This window comes from Rana temporaria, chromosome 7 (assembly GCF_905171775.1).
Source record: "Rana temporaria chromosome 7, aRanTem1.1, whole genome shotgun sequence".
Lineage (NCBI taxonomy): Eukaryota > Metazoa > Chordata > Amphibia > Anura > Ranidae > Rana > Rana temporaria.
The window spans coordinates 172,950,200-172,967,232 of NC_053495.1; the positions used below are offsets into that span (position 1 = coordinate 172,950,200).

Here is a 17,033-nt window from a genome sequence, read left to right on the forward strand (position 1 = left end):
AAAAAAAAAGGTTGATTTAGCAAATACAATAGGTTATAAAAAAAAAAACTCAAGTCTTTTGTATGTGGAGCAAGATCATTTGACCAATGCCATACTCCATGCCAATGTAGAGGATCATGAGGGACTACGGTCAGGAGAGGGTTCAAGCATGCTTACCAATTTGCTGGCTCTGCTTAATCAGTCCCACAAGACCTTCTGGTTGTCATGAAAATGAGAAGCCAAAATAAAAAAATAAAAAAATAAAAAAAAAGTAGCAGTGACCCATATGCACCGTATATACTCGAGTATAAGCCGACTGGAGTATAAGCCGAGGTACTTAATTTTACCCCCCAAAAAAACTGGGAAAACGTATTGACTCGAGTATAAGCCTAGGGTGAGAATGCAGCAGCCACTGTAAGCAAAAAAGAGGGTCAACAATGCCCATTTGCACGCCTCACGGTTCCCGAGTCAGTGTACCTGAAATTTTTACAGGCAGCAGTTCATTCATTCATTGTTTAAAAGTCGCGGTCTCCTCCTGGTCCCGTTCCGTGATAGGCATTTCCCATCAGCCTATCACCAACGCCTTCTCATCCTCGGACTCGGTTTCCTAGCAGACACCATGTTCAGTGTTCCGCCTATCACGGACGTTCTCTTGTCCGAGGATGAAAAGACGTCCGTGATAGGCGGAACACTAAACCCAGTGTCTGCTGGGAAATGCCCATCATGGAAGGGGCCAGGGGGAAGACGCGACTTTTAAACAATGGACGCTCGCGGCCCTTCAGGTACACCGACTCGGGTATAACCCGCGGGGAGTATTTTCAGCCCTAAAAAAAAAAAAGAAGAAGTCTGAAAAACTTGACTTATACTCGAGTATATACGCAAGTCTTAATTTTGAAAAAGATGGGGAAAGATCGAATGCCATGTACACACAATCGGAAATTCCAACAATTGCATTTTTTTCCTGACTGAATTTTGGCTCAAACTTGTGTTGCATACACACGGTCACACAAAATTCCGTCCACCAAGAACGAGCCGAGATAAAAATAAATAGGTCGGAATTGCATACAGACGATGGGAATTTCCGACAAGATATTTTCCCGTTGGAAAATTTGAGAACCAGCTCTCAAATTTTTGTTGTCGTAAAGTCCGATGGAGCCTACACGCAGTCGGAATTCTTTACCAAAAGCTCACATCAAACTTTTGTCGAAAATTCCGACCGTGTGTACGCGGCATTAGGCCTGATTCACACCTATGCATTTTTAGTTCTTTTTGCATTTTGCAGATTTGCACTATAGTCCATTTAACATGGTTTCCTATGGAACACGTTCTGTAGTGCAAATCTGCAAAATGCAAAAAGCACTAAAAATGCCATAGGTGTGAAACAGTCCTTACAGTCTGCAGTTTGAGTGCAAAAGCTTTTGAATTTGTCTACAAGTTAACCTGGATGATAAAATATCAGTACTGTAGTAGAAATAGGAGGTTTCCACACTTCCTAACACTTCCTAACACTTCCTAACAGAACATTTAGTTACCAAAGACTGACCAAGAATGAAACATTGAAATATCACTACAAGGACACTGAAGACACTTTATGACCATGAGGGTTTGATATTTTGTGCCGGATGCAAAAGCAACTGTAGAATTTTTCAAAAACATTCCTTGAACACTTCAAAAGATGGGCACTCAACAAAATGCCAATTTATTATCACAATAAGAAAGCATGCTTTGGATAAAGAAATGAGGGGCCCAGCTATAATCAGCACATAATAATTAAAATGTAATCCTGCATGCGTTAAATTAAAAAGAAAAAAAAGAAAAAAAAAAAAAAGAAAAGAAGCAGCTCCTGCTGCCATACTCATCTCTGGTGCTGTCCACAGTATAGTAACCACCATAATCCAGCACTGGTCCTGCTAGACATCACTCAACCATTTACAGACCAGAGCTGGACTTGCTATGATCCCCGGGCCCCTTGGTAATACATAATCCAGCCACCCTGCACTTACAGGACAACAAATCAGGGAACATCAATCAGTAACTACTTCCCACCTGTAGGACGTCCTTGGGTTGAAGTGGATTACGGGAATGATGCCGGCACTAAACAGGCCCCATCCCTTTATGGAATTTTTCAGCCGGCTGTTTCGAGCAGAAGTGATTTGAGTAAATAGCCACTCGATGACAGAACAGAGAGAAGTACCATTGTTCCACCCTCTCTGTAACCCTGGAGTGTGTCGAGTATGTTGTCAATTCCTGTACAGCCGCTTTGTTTACCAGGCCATTAGCAGCCAGGAAAGCAGCTGATCAGACCGATCTGTGCCTGATCAGATGCATTGGAGGCTAGAGGAGAGATTTGAGGTCTAAGGCTGGGTTCACACTACTACACTACTTTCATCCTACTTTGCTCTGTGTTCAATGTTTCCCTATGAGAGCGTCTTGTAGCGTCCTACACAAGTCGGTCCGACTTTGAAAATGCTCCCTGTACTACTTTTGGTCCTACATTGATCCTACTTCAGGCCCATTGAATATCATTGAAGTCGGACCAAAGTAGTATCCTGTTCATGAAAGTAGGATGGATGTAGGACCAATGTAGGATCAGTGTAGGACCAATGTAGCAGAGCAAAGTAGGATGAAAGTAGTGTAGTAGTGTGAACCCAGCCTAATAGATCTCTCCATAAAGGAGAACCTGTCGTGGCCCATGATGTCACAAGGAATGTTGTTCATCCCTTGAAAGGGCAATAAAGTCAATACCAAAAAAAAAAGGAAATTAAAAAGCACCCTCGTTCCCCCCCCCACTTATACGCAAAGGTTTCTCCCACACGCATATGTGAATGAATGTTGATCGCACCACACATGTGAGGTATTGTCGCGAACATCAGAGTGAGAGCAATAATTCTAGCACCAGACCGCCTGTGTAACTCTAAACTGGTAACCTGTAAAAAGTGTTTAAAATGGCATTCCACCCAAAAGTGAAACCTCCGCTTATCTGCTTCCTCCCCCTCCTCCTGTACCACATAGAGAACAGGTATCTGTTTTTGACAGGTAGGTAGCCTTCCCCACTTCGAGGAGATTCCTTCTCCTCCTCTCTTTGCCACCAAACCAGTTAGAAAGCGCAGTACGCTTTGTGCATGCGCAGTAGGGAACCAGCCGTGAAGCTGAAAGGCTTTAATGCCGGTTTCCCTCATCATAAATGGTGAAGTATTTATTTTGCTCAACATAACACTGTCATTTGATAATGCGACATGTTCTATTAACTCATGCGAAGTGTGAATTTTAATGATAGATCAGTTTTAAATAGAGTTTCTATGCACTAGAAAAAACGCAGGAAATTAATTACTGCAAAAAAAAGTAAAAAAATTCAGGAGCCAGCATTCAAGAGGAATGAGCTGGTTGAGAAAAAAAAATGGATGGTTACTGGACAGAAGAAGCAGTTCTTATATGACAGACTTATAGGGAATAACTAGAGACATGAACAAATACCACCCCCAAGTGGGTGGACACAAGTTCTGAGGATACTCAGAACTTGTGTCCAGAGTAGACTTTAGAGGCAAAAAGGTGTACTTAGAGGAACTACCGTATTTATCGGCGTATACCGCGCACTTTTTTGCCCTGAAAATCAGGGCAAAAATCGTGGGTGCGCGATATACGCCGATATACGCTTTCCCGCGCCGAGTTTGAACACTGCGCCGGCATATACCGAGCGCAGTACACTCGTGTATAGTTGGGCAGGCTCGGCTCCTCTCTCGCTCACATCCTGGACGTGAGCGCGAGAGTAGCCGAGCCTGCCTGACTATACACAAGTGTACTGCGCTCGGTTTATGCCGGCGCAGCTTTCAAACTCAGCGCGGGAAAGTGGGGATCAAGCGGGGAGGACACCGCAGAAGGACGCTGGACCCGACGAAGAGGACACCCGAAGCCGCAGACGGACACCGGACCTGACGAAGAGGACACCCGAAGCCGCAGACGGACGCGACGAAGAGGACACCCGAAGCCGCAGATGGACCCGACGAGGCCGCCGATGGACGCCGCGCAAGACACCAAAACCAAGTACTAAAATGTTTTTTTTTACAGGAATTGCAGGGTCCAGTTTAGGGGTGCGCGCTATACGCCGGAGTGCACAATACCCCGATAAATACGGTACTTAGTGCACATTTCAGCACTGCATTTCTTGTTACACACAAACTATGGATTTTCGTTATTTTTTTATTTTTATTTTTTTAAAGAAAAATTATAAAAAAAAAAAAAAAAAAAAAATTTGAAGCAACAAGCATTAGCCCTGAATTTGACTTGATTTTCTGCCTCATTAAACTGCTGCTCCTCCTTCACTGTCCAATCACAAGAGAGAAAAGTCTGGCTGTGGACTGAATGCAAAGTAATATAATGCATTATGTGCATCTAAACTGTGGGGTTGATTTACTAAAAGCAAATAGACTGCGCACTTTAGAAAGTGCAGCGGCCCTCTGCACGTGCAGTTATTCCAGAGCTTAGTAAAATGAGCAGAAACTTCTCTACTTCTATCATCCAATCATGAGCAAGCAAAAATTCTATTTTTTTTTCCTTGGACCTGATTGGGTACCCTTTTCAAAGTGAAGCTTTACCTCATTTACCAATCTTTGGAGCAACTGCTCAGCGATGTTGGCACCCCAGACGATGTTTCCATTGGCTCTCGAGTGCTGCCCCATTCATGGCAAGGGAAACCGGCAGTGAAAACTTTCAGGTTCACAGCCGGTTCCCTACTGCGCATGCGAAAAGCGCCTGTGCTCTCTTACTGGCCCGGCAGCAGTGGAAAGAGGAGGGCAGAGCAGGAGGCCAAACTTCTGACCAGGTACCGAGATGGCAAGGTCCGATGGAATTGGGGACAGCGTACCTGTCAAAACAGGTAACCACTCCCCCTACCCACGAAAGGTGACAAATGTGGCCCCCGGAGAAAGGGGGGGGGGATAATCAGTTAAGTGGAAGTTCCGCTTTTGGGTGGTACTCTGCTTTAAGGCCAAACAGCTATTGATGTCAATTACAGGTCTGTGGATATGAGAAGAGAGCTTCACGCCTATACCAGGCCAGGCTAAATGTAAAAGCTGGAGTCTATTCTGAGAACTGAGAGAAAAATGTTCGACACACTTTTGCATTTTAAGCCTCCAAAACCACTGTTTACAGTCATACAAATCATTGTACTAAGAACGCCAAGAGCTTCAGCTAGGAGTGGTATTGTCTGCATTTTCACATCCTGTTTATCTAGCCGGGTCCTTTCAGAGCTCACCTCAAATGGTTTGCTCAAGCAAAACACACACAAAAACAAAGACATTGTTTCTGATGAAATGTGAGTACAACCACACCAAGTACAAATGACCTGAAAAGCCCGACCAATACAGTGATACAAAATATCATCTTTCCAGTCTTCCCGAATCAATAAGGCCCCTTTTACACGGGCCGGATCAGGTTTTCTCAGCAGGGGATCCCCTGCTGAGCTGAGAGGAGAAGAGAAGGCGGATGACAGGTCAGTGTCCGCTCTGCTTATGAAAAGCAGACGCAACCTGCTCTGCTCTATGGGCAGAATGTAAATGGAACAGCTAAAAATTTACACCCAAGTGCCCTCCGATCTGGTCAGGCGGAGGGGAACAGATCCCCTTCCATTTGTTTTTGCTGGATCAGATTGGGAGGTAGACGGGTGTATAAATGGACACAAGTCAGTGTAAATCCACCACTCCATAGAAAAGAATGAAGGGTCCAATCGTGCCTGCCTGTAAAAATGGACAGGCGGACCTGATTAGACGGCACATGTAAAAGGAGCCCAACTTTTCAGAAACACTCTGGGCCATGTTACCTAATAGACTTCTATTGTGAAGACTATTAATGTGAACGTTTAGTCAAATCCTAACCAAGTCTAAACTTACTCCCACCTTAAGCCTATTATATCTAACCCTGTATGCCTATACTTACATATTCTGGGGTCGCTCCGGTCCAGTGGTGGCTTCTGTGTAGAGAAGAGATCGCCGACAACAGCTGCAGAGCCTGGGAGATGTCACCCAGACTGAAGCCACCACCGACAACTGATTTTGTGACCTGACCAGAGCGGCTTCCGATTAGGTAAGTAGACAGACCTTTTCTTTACAGGGTTAGACAGGGGGTGGGAGTAGGTGTAGCCTTAGTTAGGATTTGACTAAACTTCCACTTGAAAACCAAGCCTCTATAATACATTGCAAAATAGCCTCTAAAAAAAATATGTGAATAATATGTCATAGATTCATAGTACCATCATCCAAAAAGAGGGGGACCTTCTGTGGTGGCGCCTACTGTCCCGCTTTTGGCAAAGGCCATAGGTAAGCAGCTCTGCTCTATATTCCTCCCCCACCCCCATGTGTATGTATGTATGTATGTATGTATGTATGTATGTATGTATGTATGTATGTATGTATGTATGTATATATATATACACACACACACACACACACACACACACATATACATACACACACCTTAATGCATTCTATGAAAAAACATCTGACAATACCGTCCCCCCCCAGCCCCCCCATTTTACTTACCTGAACCCTGGAAGTACTGTGCTCGCCCCCAACATAGTCTTCGCCGCTCAGCCTGGCCGTCAATTGGTTACAGTGGATGGATTGAAAGCAGTGCAGCCATTGGCTCACGCTGCTGTCAATCACATCCAATGACGTAGCGCGCCGGGGGCGGGGCCAAGTGATACAGTGAGCGGCTATGGCCGCCGGCTGTATTACGGGTGCGCGCCTGCAAGAACTCAACACCATGAAAGTTTGCTCGCATGAAGGTGTTGAGTCTTTGCGGGGGGAGGGAGCCAAGACAGCCGACGAGGGACCCCAGAAGACCAGGTTCGGGGCCACTCTGTGCAAAACAAGCTGCACAGTGGAGGTAAGTATAACATGTTTGTTATTTAAAAAAAAAAAAAAAAAAAAAAAAAAAAAATGATATCTTTAGTGATCCTTTAATACATTTTATAGTTTTCTGATTAAATTGTCAATCAAATTACAGATATTCTCCTGACAAAGCTGCAATAAAACTGCGAAACTAGTTGATATGCCTTTCGTGACCCATAATCCCATTGTGATTCTCCCCTTCTGTGGAGCTTTATACTGGTGATGTGTATGGATTGCCACTATGCTTTTAATCTGTATATGATTTTGTGTTTCTATCGATTTATATTTTTCTTTATACGTGTTCCTACACTTGATTCTACTTTTCAAATCTGTACCATAATAGTCTAGTTGCCCCCTTTCTTCAGAAATTTGGTTTGGGGACCAAATTATTTCGATCTCTATAATACATAATAGTAACAAACAGGCCAAGTTTGCCAGGATCTGCATCCAGCGCCTGCCAGACGTCAGGTGGATCCACATTGCTTTAAAACACTGCAGGTGAGTGAAGAGGTGGCATGATGAGTGAAGCAATAAGGTAATCCAGATATAACGGATACTTGGAAGAGTGTCAAAACATCTTCAACTTGGAGAACAAGCCCAGTATAATGCAACAAAGTTCTGCTAGCTGTACCATGACTTCGATAAATAGTCAGCAGTTCGTATTCAGGATTTTTTGTGCAACCAGTTTGTCCAGTTTTTAGTAACCTGGATGAAGCTGATCGCTCCTTCCAAACATATGCCTGTGTACTATACTCATGTTTACAATAACACCGGTGTAGTGTCACATTCCGCTCCCTATCACAGAATGCTCCGGAAGTGACGTTTTGTCGCCGCCATCTTGCTACACCGCACACTCCTGCACAGCAATGATAGAGTGAGAAGTGGGCAAGCGGACATCTTGTTACACCCACCGGAGTTTTGGATTTCGGTTATTTTCAACACAAAATGGAGCTTATATGCTCAAATACAATATTTGGAAATCCGACGGACTGTTTACATGTTAAATTTTAAAAGCAGCAGCAAACCTGCTGACCTTACTTGGTTGCTAATGTGACAGAACACCTCTGATTTTCACATTTAACATGTAAACAGTCCGTCAGATTTCCAAACACTATTTAACCTCTTCCATACAGGGCTGTTATACACACATCCATACCAGGCCTATTCTGGCACTTCTCTCCTACATGTACAAATCATAATTTTTTTGCTAGAAAATTACGCAGAACCCCCAAACATTATATATGTTTTTTTTTAGCAGACACCCTAGGGAATAAAACGACGGTCATTGAAACATTTTATCTTGCACAGTATTTACGCAATAATTTTTCAAACGCCTTTTTTTTGGAAAAAAATTGTTTCATGAATTAAAAAAATAAAACAGTAAAGTTAGCCCAATTTTTTTGTAAAATATGAAAGATGTTACACCGAGTAAATAGATACCTAACATGTCACACTTTAAAATTGCGCACACTCATGGAATGGCGCCAAACTTCGGTACTTAAAAATCTCCATAGGCAACGCTTTGAAATTCTTTTACAGGTTACCAGTTTAGATTTACAGTGTTGCTGGCACTCTAATGCACGCGGCGATACCTCACATATGTGGTTTAAACGGCGTTTACATATGTCGGCGGGACTTGCGTGTGCGTTCGCTTCTGCGCGCGAGCTACTGGGGACAGGGGCGTTATGTAAAAAAAAAAAAAAAAAATATGTAAAAAAAAAAAAAAAAAACTTTTTTTTTTTTTTTTTTTTTTACACTTTTTTTTTTTTATCACTTTTATTCCTATTACAAGGAATGTAAACATCCCTTGTAATAGGAATGTGTGTGACAGGTCCTCTTTATGGAGAGATGTGGGGTCAATAAGACCCCACATCTCTCCTCCAGGCCTGAAAGCATGAAATCGGTAAAAAAAATTCACCGATCTCATGCTTACTTTTGCTCAGCAGCCGCAATTGCGGCTTTGTTTACTTACGGGGACCCGGGCGTGACGTCATCACATCGCGCCCGGGTCCTCCGACGGTCATAGAGATGACTGGTGACCATCTGGTCACCAGTCATCTCTATGCTTCCTGCCAGCGCCGGACGATTCGTTCTCCGGGCCCCCGATGGCACGGGAGAGCCCGGAGAAGCACCGGATGGCGGCGGGAGGGGGGGGGGTGTCCCCTCCCGCCGCCTGTAAGAACGATCTAGCGGCGGATCGCCGCTATGATCGTTCTTACGTTGTGCAGAATCGCCGGCACAAGAGAAGGATATCTGAATGATGCCTCTAGCTGCAGGCATCATTCAGATATCCACCCGCAAAGCCCAGGACGTCATATGACGTCCACCCGGATCGTTAGAGGTCTGTTGTGGACGTCATTTTACAATGGGCTGGGCGGGAAGTGGTTAAACATATAAGCTCCGTTTTGTGTTGAAAATAACTGTGAAATCCAAAACTCCGGTGGGTGTAACATGTCCGCTTGCCCCCTTCACACTCAATCATTACTGTGCAATGGTGTGGGGTGTAGCAAGAGGGGTGGAACGTCACTTCCGGAGCAATCTATGATGGGGAGCGGAATGTGACAAGACACCGGCATAAACCAGTGCATAGAAATTGATGTCCATGGGAGGACACCACAATTTAAAGCGATACTAAAAGCTGTAAAAAAATAAATAAAATGTGTTTAAACTAAAGAGGATTTACTTGTCTACTCTGTGCAATGATATTGCACAGAAAGGTCCCTAACCTCCTATTCTGGCAGTTCCCCTTGGGGCTGGCAGCTTATTCTTCCTTTGGGTGAACCTTAGTAAGTTGGGAGCGAAGGAGGCACCTGTGCATGCACGCTCCTGAGTTGGGCTGTGTGCATCCATTGACACACAGCACCGTAAGCCAGGCACCCGTCCCATCCTCACCAGGGGTAGGCAACTGTAAAGTATAACTAAAAGGGCAAAACTTTTTTGTTTAGTTTTGGATATAGTGCAATGGGATTAGAAAGCTTGTCAGTTTTTATTGCCGTGTCCCTGTTAGGGCCCTTTCACATGCTGACACTCGCCTCTCATAGGGATCAATGTATGAAAAAGCGTACATACGGTCCACAGGTTTGAAAGGGGTGTTAGGGAGACTCACCCTTTTTGTCCTGTTTACTGTCATCAATGAAAGTAAAAGAAAATCCCAAATTTTAGGTTGTTCTCAGAAAAATAAAAAGAAGGAAAATCTTCCAATGCATAGACTAGTTCTGGTGACCTGGGGTCCCCAAGGAAGTTCCTTATTATGCACTTCCTGTTTGGCTATAGGACAGGATGTGAAGGGAAATCACTGCAATAGAACACAGATGGTGAAAAAAAGAAAAAAAAATATCTCACAGTGGTCATTACCCTCCTTTGATCTATCCATAATTAGAGGAAAAGTTTTGCTTATAGTCCTACTTTAAAAGAGGTGGAGATTCGCTCCCAAAAATGTAAGGAAGTTTTTATTGCCCAATAACTTGATCTTTGCCCAATGTCAAAAGAGGAAAAAAAAAAAAAAAAGGCAGCAATCAAAATGTGTCGGCTCCAAACACAAAAGAAACAATTCTATCCATCACACTTTACATTGGTCTGCGATCTGTTGAGAGCACAAAATGAATGGGCCAGATCCACAAAGAACTTACGCCGGCGTATCTATTGATACGCCGCGTAAGTTCTACGATGCACCGTCGTATCTTTGTTTTGTATCCACAGAACAAGATACGACTGAATGTGGGCTCGATCTGACTGACGTACGTCTTAGTACGCCGTCGGATCTTAAGTGCATATTTACGCTGGCCGCTAGGTGGCGCTTCCATTGATTTCCGCGTAGAGTATGCAAATTAGCTAGATACGCCGATCCTCAAACGTACGTCCGCCGCATTTTTTTACGTCATTTACATAAGGCTTTTTTCGGCATAACGTTACCCCTGGGTCTATGAGGCGTACGCAATGTTAAGTATGGACGTCGGGACAGCGTCGAATTTTCCGTTGTTTGCGTAAAACGTTCGCGGATAGGGCTTTGTGTAAATAACGTTCACGTTGAAAGCATTGACTATTTGCGACGTGATTTTGAGCATGCGCACTGGGATACCCCCACGGACGGCGCATGCGCCGTTCAAAAAAAATTGTCATTTACGTGGGGTCAAGATGAATTAACATAAAACACGCCAGCATCTTAGTCGTTTGAATTCTGTGCCCTTACGCCGACACATTTACACTACGCCGCAAATTCTTTATGGATACGGAAACTACGCTCCAAGTTACGGCGGTGTAGTGCATCTGAGATACGCTACGCCTGCCTGGATCTGGCCCAATGTTTCTAGCCAGGTCCATCTATTCTTCCCTTCAATCAGTGCTATAGAGTAGACTGCCTGTGGCTACAAACCAAGCACATCCGAATGAGTCAAATGTTAGGAACTGATTAATGCCGGGTCACTTCCCTTTTCTCAATCCCATGACTGACGCTCAGACAGGAACTTTACACAAGCCATACAAATCCCGAAAAACAATACAAATATTTAGCCGTCAAATGCAGATATTTTCTATGAAAATGCATAAGACTGCCAGGAGGATCTGAAAAAAAACTGTTGGTTTGTTTTCCACTCCTTCATTTCTATTCATTATTATTTTCTATTTTCCTGTTAATATGTAACACTAGTTCACTGAGCAGATTGTCATACCTGGTCCAGCATGTTATCCACAGCAGTGGTCATCAACCTTTCAGACCTCACAGACCACTTAACTCACAATATTGAACCCTGTATTGGTGCCGATACCGAGCAGTACTTGGATAGCATCAGGGGTGATCGGTGCGGCGGTGGGGGGGGGGGGGGGACGAGTTACAAGCACCGATCTCCCTGAATAGCTTTCTTGATAGCCGCTTCTCCTCCTCTCCCTCCCGCAGCCGTCAGGGAAATCAGTGCTTGTAACTGCCCCCACCGCCACACCAATCACCCCCAGCTGTCCCCCTCTGTGCTCCCAGTGTCCTCCTCCGGGTCCTGATCCCTTTTGTCCTCCAGGTCCCCCTGCATCCTTCCGGGCGGAGGATGGAGAGCAGAGGAAGGAGCCGGTAAATCTGTCAGTGATCACTGCGTCTGTCCATTCATCATAACTGCAACATAGTAACCTGTGTTTACAATGCTTCAGTTTATAAAATGGAGAGGAACCTTTGCCTTGCCTCCTGTCCATTCATTTTTAGTGCAGCTGAGGCTACAGAGAAAGGGACTTGGTAATCTGTGTCCTTTGTCCCTTTCGCTCATTCAAAGAGGAGATTGTTTAGACCCCTGATATTTCACCAAAGCAACCACCCCAACAAGGTTGAACACACACACACACACACACACAGAAGAAAGCACTGTAAAAAAAAAAAAAAAAATGTCATGTGCCACTGTCACATGACATAAAAATTAAATGGATAAAAAAAAAAAAAAAAAAAAAAAAAAAGGGGCGAGGGAAAAAAAAAAAAAAAAAAAAATCAGTGCAACTCTACCGCGGTCCACCTACATGAATTTTACATGATTATACATACATACATACATACATACACACACACACACACACACAATGCTCCGACTCTGCATCACATTGCTGCCTTACACAGACTCACTGGATTTTACCTTCTTATCCAGCCATGTTCTTGAGCTCCGTGCTCCCTCCCACAATCTGTGATTAGCGCTGCCATTGGAAGCCCCCTCCTTCACCTCCCACCATCTGCACTACTCCTGGCACCTCCCTCTGTGTTCACAAGAGCCAGAACTACACAGGTATCGGTATCAATGCGTATGGACATGCGCCCCAATGTTGATTTGCGTCAGAACCCCTAAGGACCACAAAAATGTTCTCGTGGACCATAGACCACTGGTTGGCAACCACTGGTCTACAGCTCTGAAAGTAGAGGTAATCATGACATTAAAATTGTTTTTACTTCTAATGAGGACCTATTAACTACCTCAGCCCTGGAAGAATTTACTCCCTTCCTGACCAGAGCATTTTCTGCGATTCGGCACTGCGTCGCTTTAACTGACAATTGTCAATCGTGCGACGTTGCACCCAAACAACTCAACGTCCTTTTTTTCCCCCACAAATGGAGATTTCTTTTGGTGCCATTTGATCACCTCTTGTGGTTTATTTGTTTGCGCTATAATTTAAAAAATAAAAAAAGGGGTGACAATTTTGAAAAAAAAAAGCAATATTTTTGCTAATAAATATCCTCAAAAAAAAAAAAATTATAAGAAAGTCCAGGTGGCTGCCCTCAAATAAAGTACCATCTTTATTGTAATATCAAAACAGCATAAAAAAAAAATAAAGATTTGGTTGCCGTTTTGATATTCATTTAAGTTTTTTTATGCCGTTTTGATATTACAACAAAGATGGTACTTTATTGTAGTGCAGCCATACAGACTTTTTCCTACTGATGAGCCTGACAAGCTTGGCTTTGCACCCAAGAAGGGAGTTGTGTGGAATGTGTCTAAGCAGGCTGAGGTGGAACGACGCTGGTTGTTTGCTTATGTGGATGGGGAAATCAGGTCAGTTGGGTTTTGGATCATTGGCAAAAATGATCCATGTATAGCCAGTGTTACTGTGATGGCTAACTTTGCCCCCCCCCAGGGATGGACTGGCCATTGGGACTACAGGGAGTTTCCCGGTGGGCCGATGGCTCAGTGGGCCGGCTTCAGTGACAGCCGACCGCCGCCCCCTCCGCTCATCTGTCTCTCCCTTCCTGCAGCGCTCATCTGCTCTCCCTGCCCACAGCACTCACCTGGAGGGAACAAAGAAGCAGGGGGAGGAACAGAGGAGCAGGGGGGACGACAGAGGAGCATGGGAGGAGGGGACAGACAGCTGACTCAACAGCTATGGCCTGGGAGTTTCTCATTTCTGCCTAATCTTGTCCCATAAGGGGGGCGCCAAACTGATTCTTTGCCCCAGATGAAATAATGTCTAGCTTCCCCACTGGTACTGCCTATAAGAGTACCAGTACCAGCCGTTCTACTCTAATAAAGTAGAACGGTTAGTGACCAGTGAAGGGGGAGAGGGGGCTTGGGTGGCCAGGGGGGTGCGGGAGTTATCCGGCCGCCATGAGAGACCTGTCAAAGTGGGCCAGTCTGGATGAAGTCCAGGGCCACATTTTTGTCCCAGTCCAGCCCTGGCCCCCCCTAGATGTTTTTGAACTACATTTCACATGATGCTCCACTACACTGCAGAGTGCATGAGCATCATGGGAAATGTAGTGCCATAACATCTGGGGTGCCAAGGTTAGCCATAACTACAATAACAATAGAATTACTCTCCCTTGGTGTTCCAAAGAAAATACATTTCTGACCACTTAAAGTGGAGGTTCACCCTAAAACAATTATATAACATTACATCCAGCATACTTCCGACATGTACAGTATGCTGGTATTTATTTATTTATTTTTCGCCATACATACCGTTTTATTGTTATTTCCCCCCCCCCCGGCTTCCGGGTTCTGATTCACGCGGGACTGGGCATTCCTATCGAGAGGTTAGACGATTGACGTCTGGTGAAAAACTTTCCCTGGCGCATGAGGCGCGTCACCAGTTTTCTGTAAATAGCCGACCTGCGAGTCGGCTCTATATGGCGCCTGCGCAGTCAGCTCTACACGGCGATAGAGCCGACTCGCAGGTCGGCTATTTACAGAAAACTGGTGACGCGCCTTATGCGCCAGGGGAAGTTTTTCACCAGACATCAATCATCTAACCTCTCAATAGGAACGCCCAGTCCTGCGGGAATCAGAACCCGGAGGGAAAATAAAAATGGTATGTACGGCGAAAAAAAAAAATACCAGCATACTGTACATGTCGGAAGTATGCTAGACGTAATGTTATATAATTGTTTTAGGGTGAACCTCCGCTTTAAGAGATGCCCACCTCCCGTGACATAACTGACATTTCTCCGACTTAGCTCCTGAACTTGATTTGTAATCTAGGAGGTGTTGGGCACTGACATCTACTCTTTGATTAGATCAATTAAGTGGCAATTTACACATTTGCAGTGCAAGAATTGTAGATGAAACAATGTACTGCTTTCATTTGGTGGTTTTATGAGCTCTGCATCATAAAAAAAAATGTATTAGAGCATCTTGTAAGCCTGCGGAATAATACAGAAAGTAGCGGTGACATTTAGAATGATATGAATATATGCATATGCGTTTTCAAGAGTACAAAACAAGTCTATTAACATAAATGAGGACTGGAGCATTCTGCCACGTCCGTCCTTGTGCGACCTCCTGTAAATTTAATAAACCTTATCACAAATTACTGCACACAGAGAGAAGGGGGGGGGGGGGCGACTACTGAGCTCCATTTTATCTCTTTCATGTCCCTGGATCTCATGCTGCTTTACAAACGACACACAAAAACAAAGGACAGGACAATGGCTGCTGCCATTACTTACGCTGCTGCAGCCTTCCACAGCCATTGTGATTACACTGCCCTGCGCCCAGATCTCTAAATCCTCATCAACGACATGCGTGCTTTTTTACTTACAAGCTGCAAGCATCCAGCTACTTCCTCTCTGCTCTTCCACTGACCAGCAGCTGCTCACCTCCCTCTGCAAAGCTATTGGCAGTGTGCAGTTTACATATCAAAAAGATCTGTGTTCATTGGACTTTCAGATGTCATGTGACCTGTGTACGCTTTAGCAATACACAGGGGAACATGTCATGTATTCTCATTAGGTTCAGTTAAGTAATCAGTCCAGATCTGCTATCAGACACACTTTTGTACTCATAAACCTCACTGCACCCAGCAAACAGAAAGAGAAAAGCTCTGCAGATACAAATCACTGGAATTAGTATGTGTGAGAAAAAAAAAAGGGAAGAGCCCAAAATAAAGTCTGGCTGCGTTGTGCCACAGCACCCAGTCCCTGCCATTCATGACATTCACCAATGAGCCCCTTGTTCAAACCAATGCGACTTGTCATGCGATTTGACAGTTCCAAATCACATAACAAATGCTGGCATCCCGTTGCCAGCAAAGGAATCGTTCATATCTCCACGACTCTTGTCGCAGTGATTATGAAAGAGATTCCTGCACTACTTTTTACCGATTTGCATAGGCTTCTGTTAAATTAACCACTTAAGCCCCGGACCATATTGCTTGTCAAAGACCGGAGCACTTTTTGCGATTCGGCACTGCGTCGCTTTAACTGACAATTGCGCGGTCGTGCGACGTGGCTTCCAAACAAAACTGGCGTCCTTTTTTTCCCACAAATAGAGCTTTCTTTTAGTGGTATTTGATCACCTCTGCGTTTTTTAGTTTTTGCGCTATAAACAAAAATAGGAGCGACTATTTTGAAAAAAAAAAATGAATATTTTTTACTTTTTACCATAATAAATATCCCGCAAAAATATAAAAAAAAAAAAAAATTCCCTCAGTTTAGGCCGATACGTATTCTTCTACATATTTTCTACATATTTTCCGTTAAAAAAAAATCGTTTATCGATTGTTTGCGCAAAAGTTATAGCATTTACAAAATAGGGGGTAGTTATGGCATTTTTATTAATATATATATTTTTTTACTAGTAATGGCAGCGATCAGCGATTTTTTTCCCCGGTACTGCGACATTAAGGTGGACACTTCGGACACTTTTGACACATTTTTGGGACCATTGGCATTTTTATAGTGATCAGTGCTATAAAAATGCATTGGATTACTATAAAAATGCCACTGGCAGGGAAGGGGTTAACACTAGGGGCAGGGAAGGGGTTAACACTAGGGGCGGGGAAGGGGTTAAGTATGTTCCCTGGGTGTGTTCTAACTGTAGGGGGGGGGGTTGGCCTCACTAGGGGAAATAACTGATCGCTGTTCATACATTCTATGAACAGACGGTCAGGCATTTCTCCCCTGACAGGACCGGGAGCTGTGTGTTTAGCTAGGGGCCGCTTCACGAGGCGACGTAGAGCTACGGGCTCTCGCGCAGGAGAGCCGAACTGCGGCGGCTGGCCGGCAACCAGTTAAGTCGCAAGCTGCAATTAAATCGGCAGTGCAAATCGCACTGAAGTGCGGCTTTGATATCGCACTGAAGTCGTGCAATTTTGTGAACGAGGGCTGAAAGTCTGTAGCGTGCTGCCAACCCTATTCAGACAGTCGGGGTATTACCCAGTACTCAATGAGAAAATCGGATTAAAAAAGGTTCTGTCTGAATATGGAGTTGCACCTGG

The 17,033-nt window shown here is 44.3% G+C and overlaps 1 protein-coding gene across 6 annotated transcripts in view; it reads right to left on the minus strand.

Annotated features, from left to right (window-relative positions):
• The window catches only part of OSBPL9 (oxysterol binding protein like 9), a 202,766-nt gene that overhangs the window by 115,487 nt on the left and 70,246 nt on the right, over positions 1–17,033 (minus strand). The window contains exon 1 of one of the 6 annotated variants that reach the window (XM_040360491.1): positions 15,265–15,328. The exons of the other annotated variants lie outside the window; for them this stretch is intronic. Coding sequence (XP_040216425.1) covers positions 15,265–15,288 — 24 coding nt within the window. The 5' untranslated portion in view covers positions 15,289–15,328. Of the gene's footprint in view, positions 1–15,264; positions 15,329–17,033 lie in introns of those variants that run through there. 6 annotated transcript variants of the gene reach the window in all.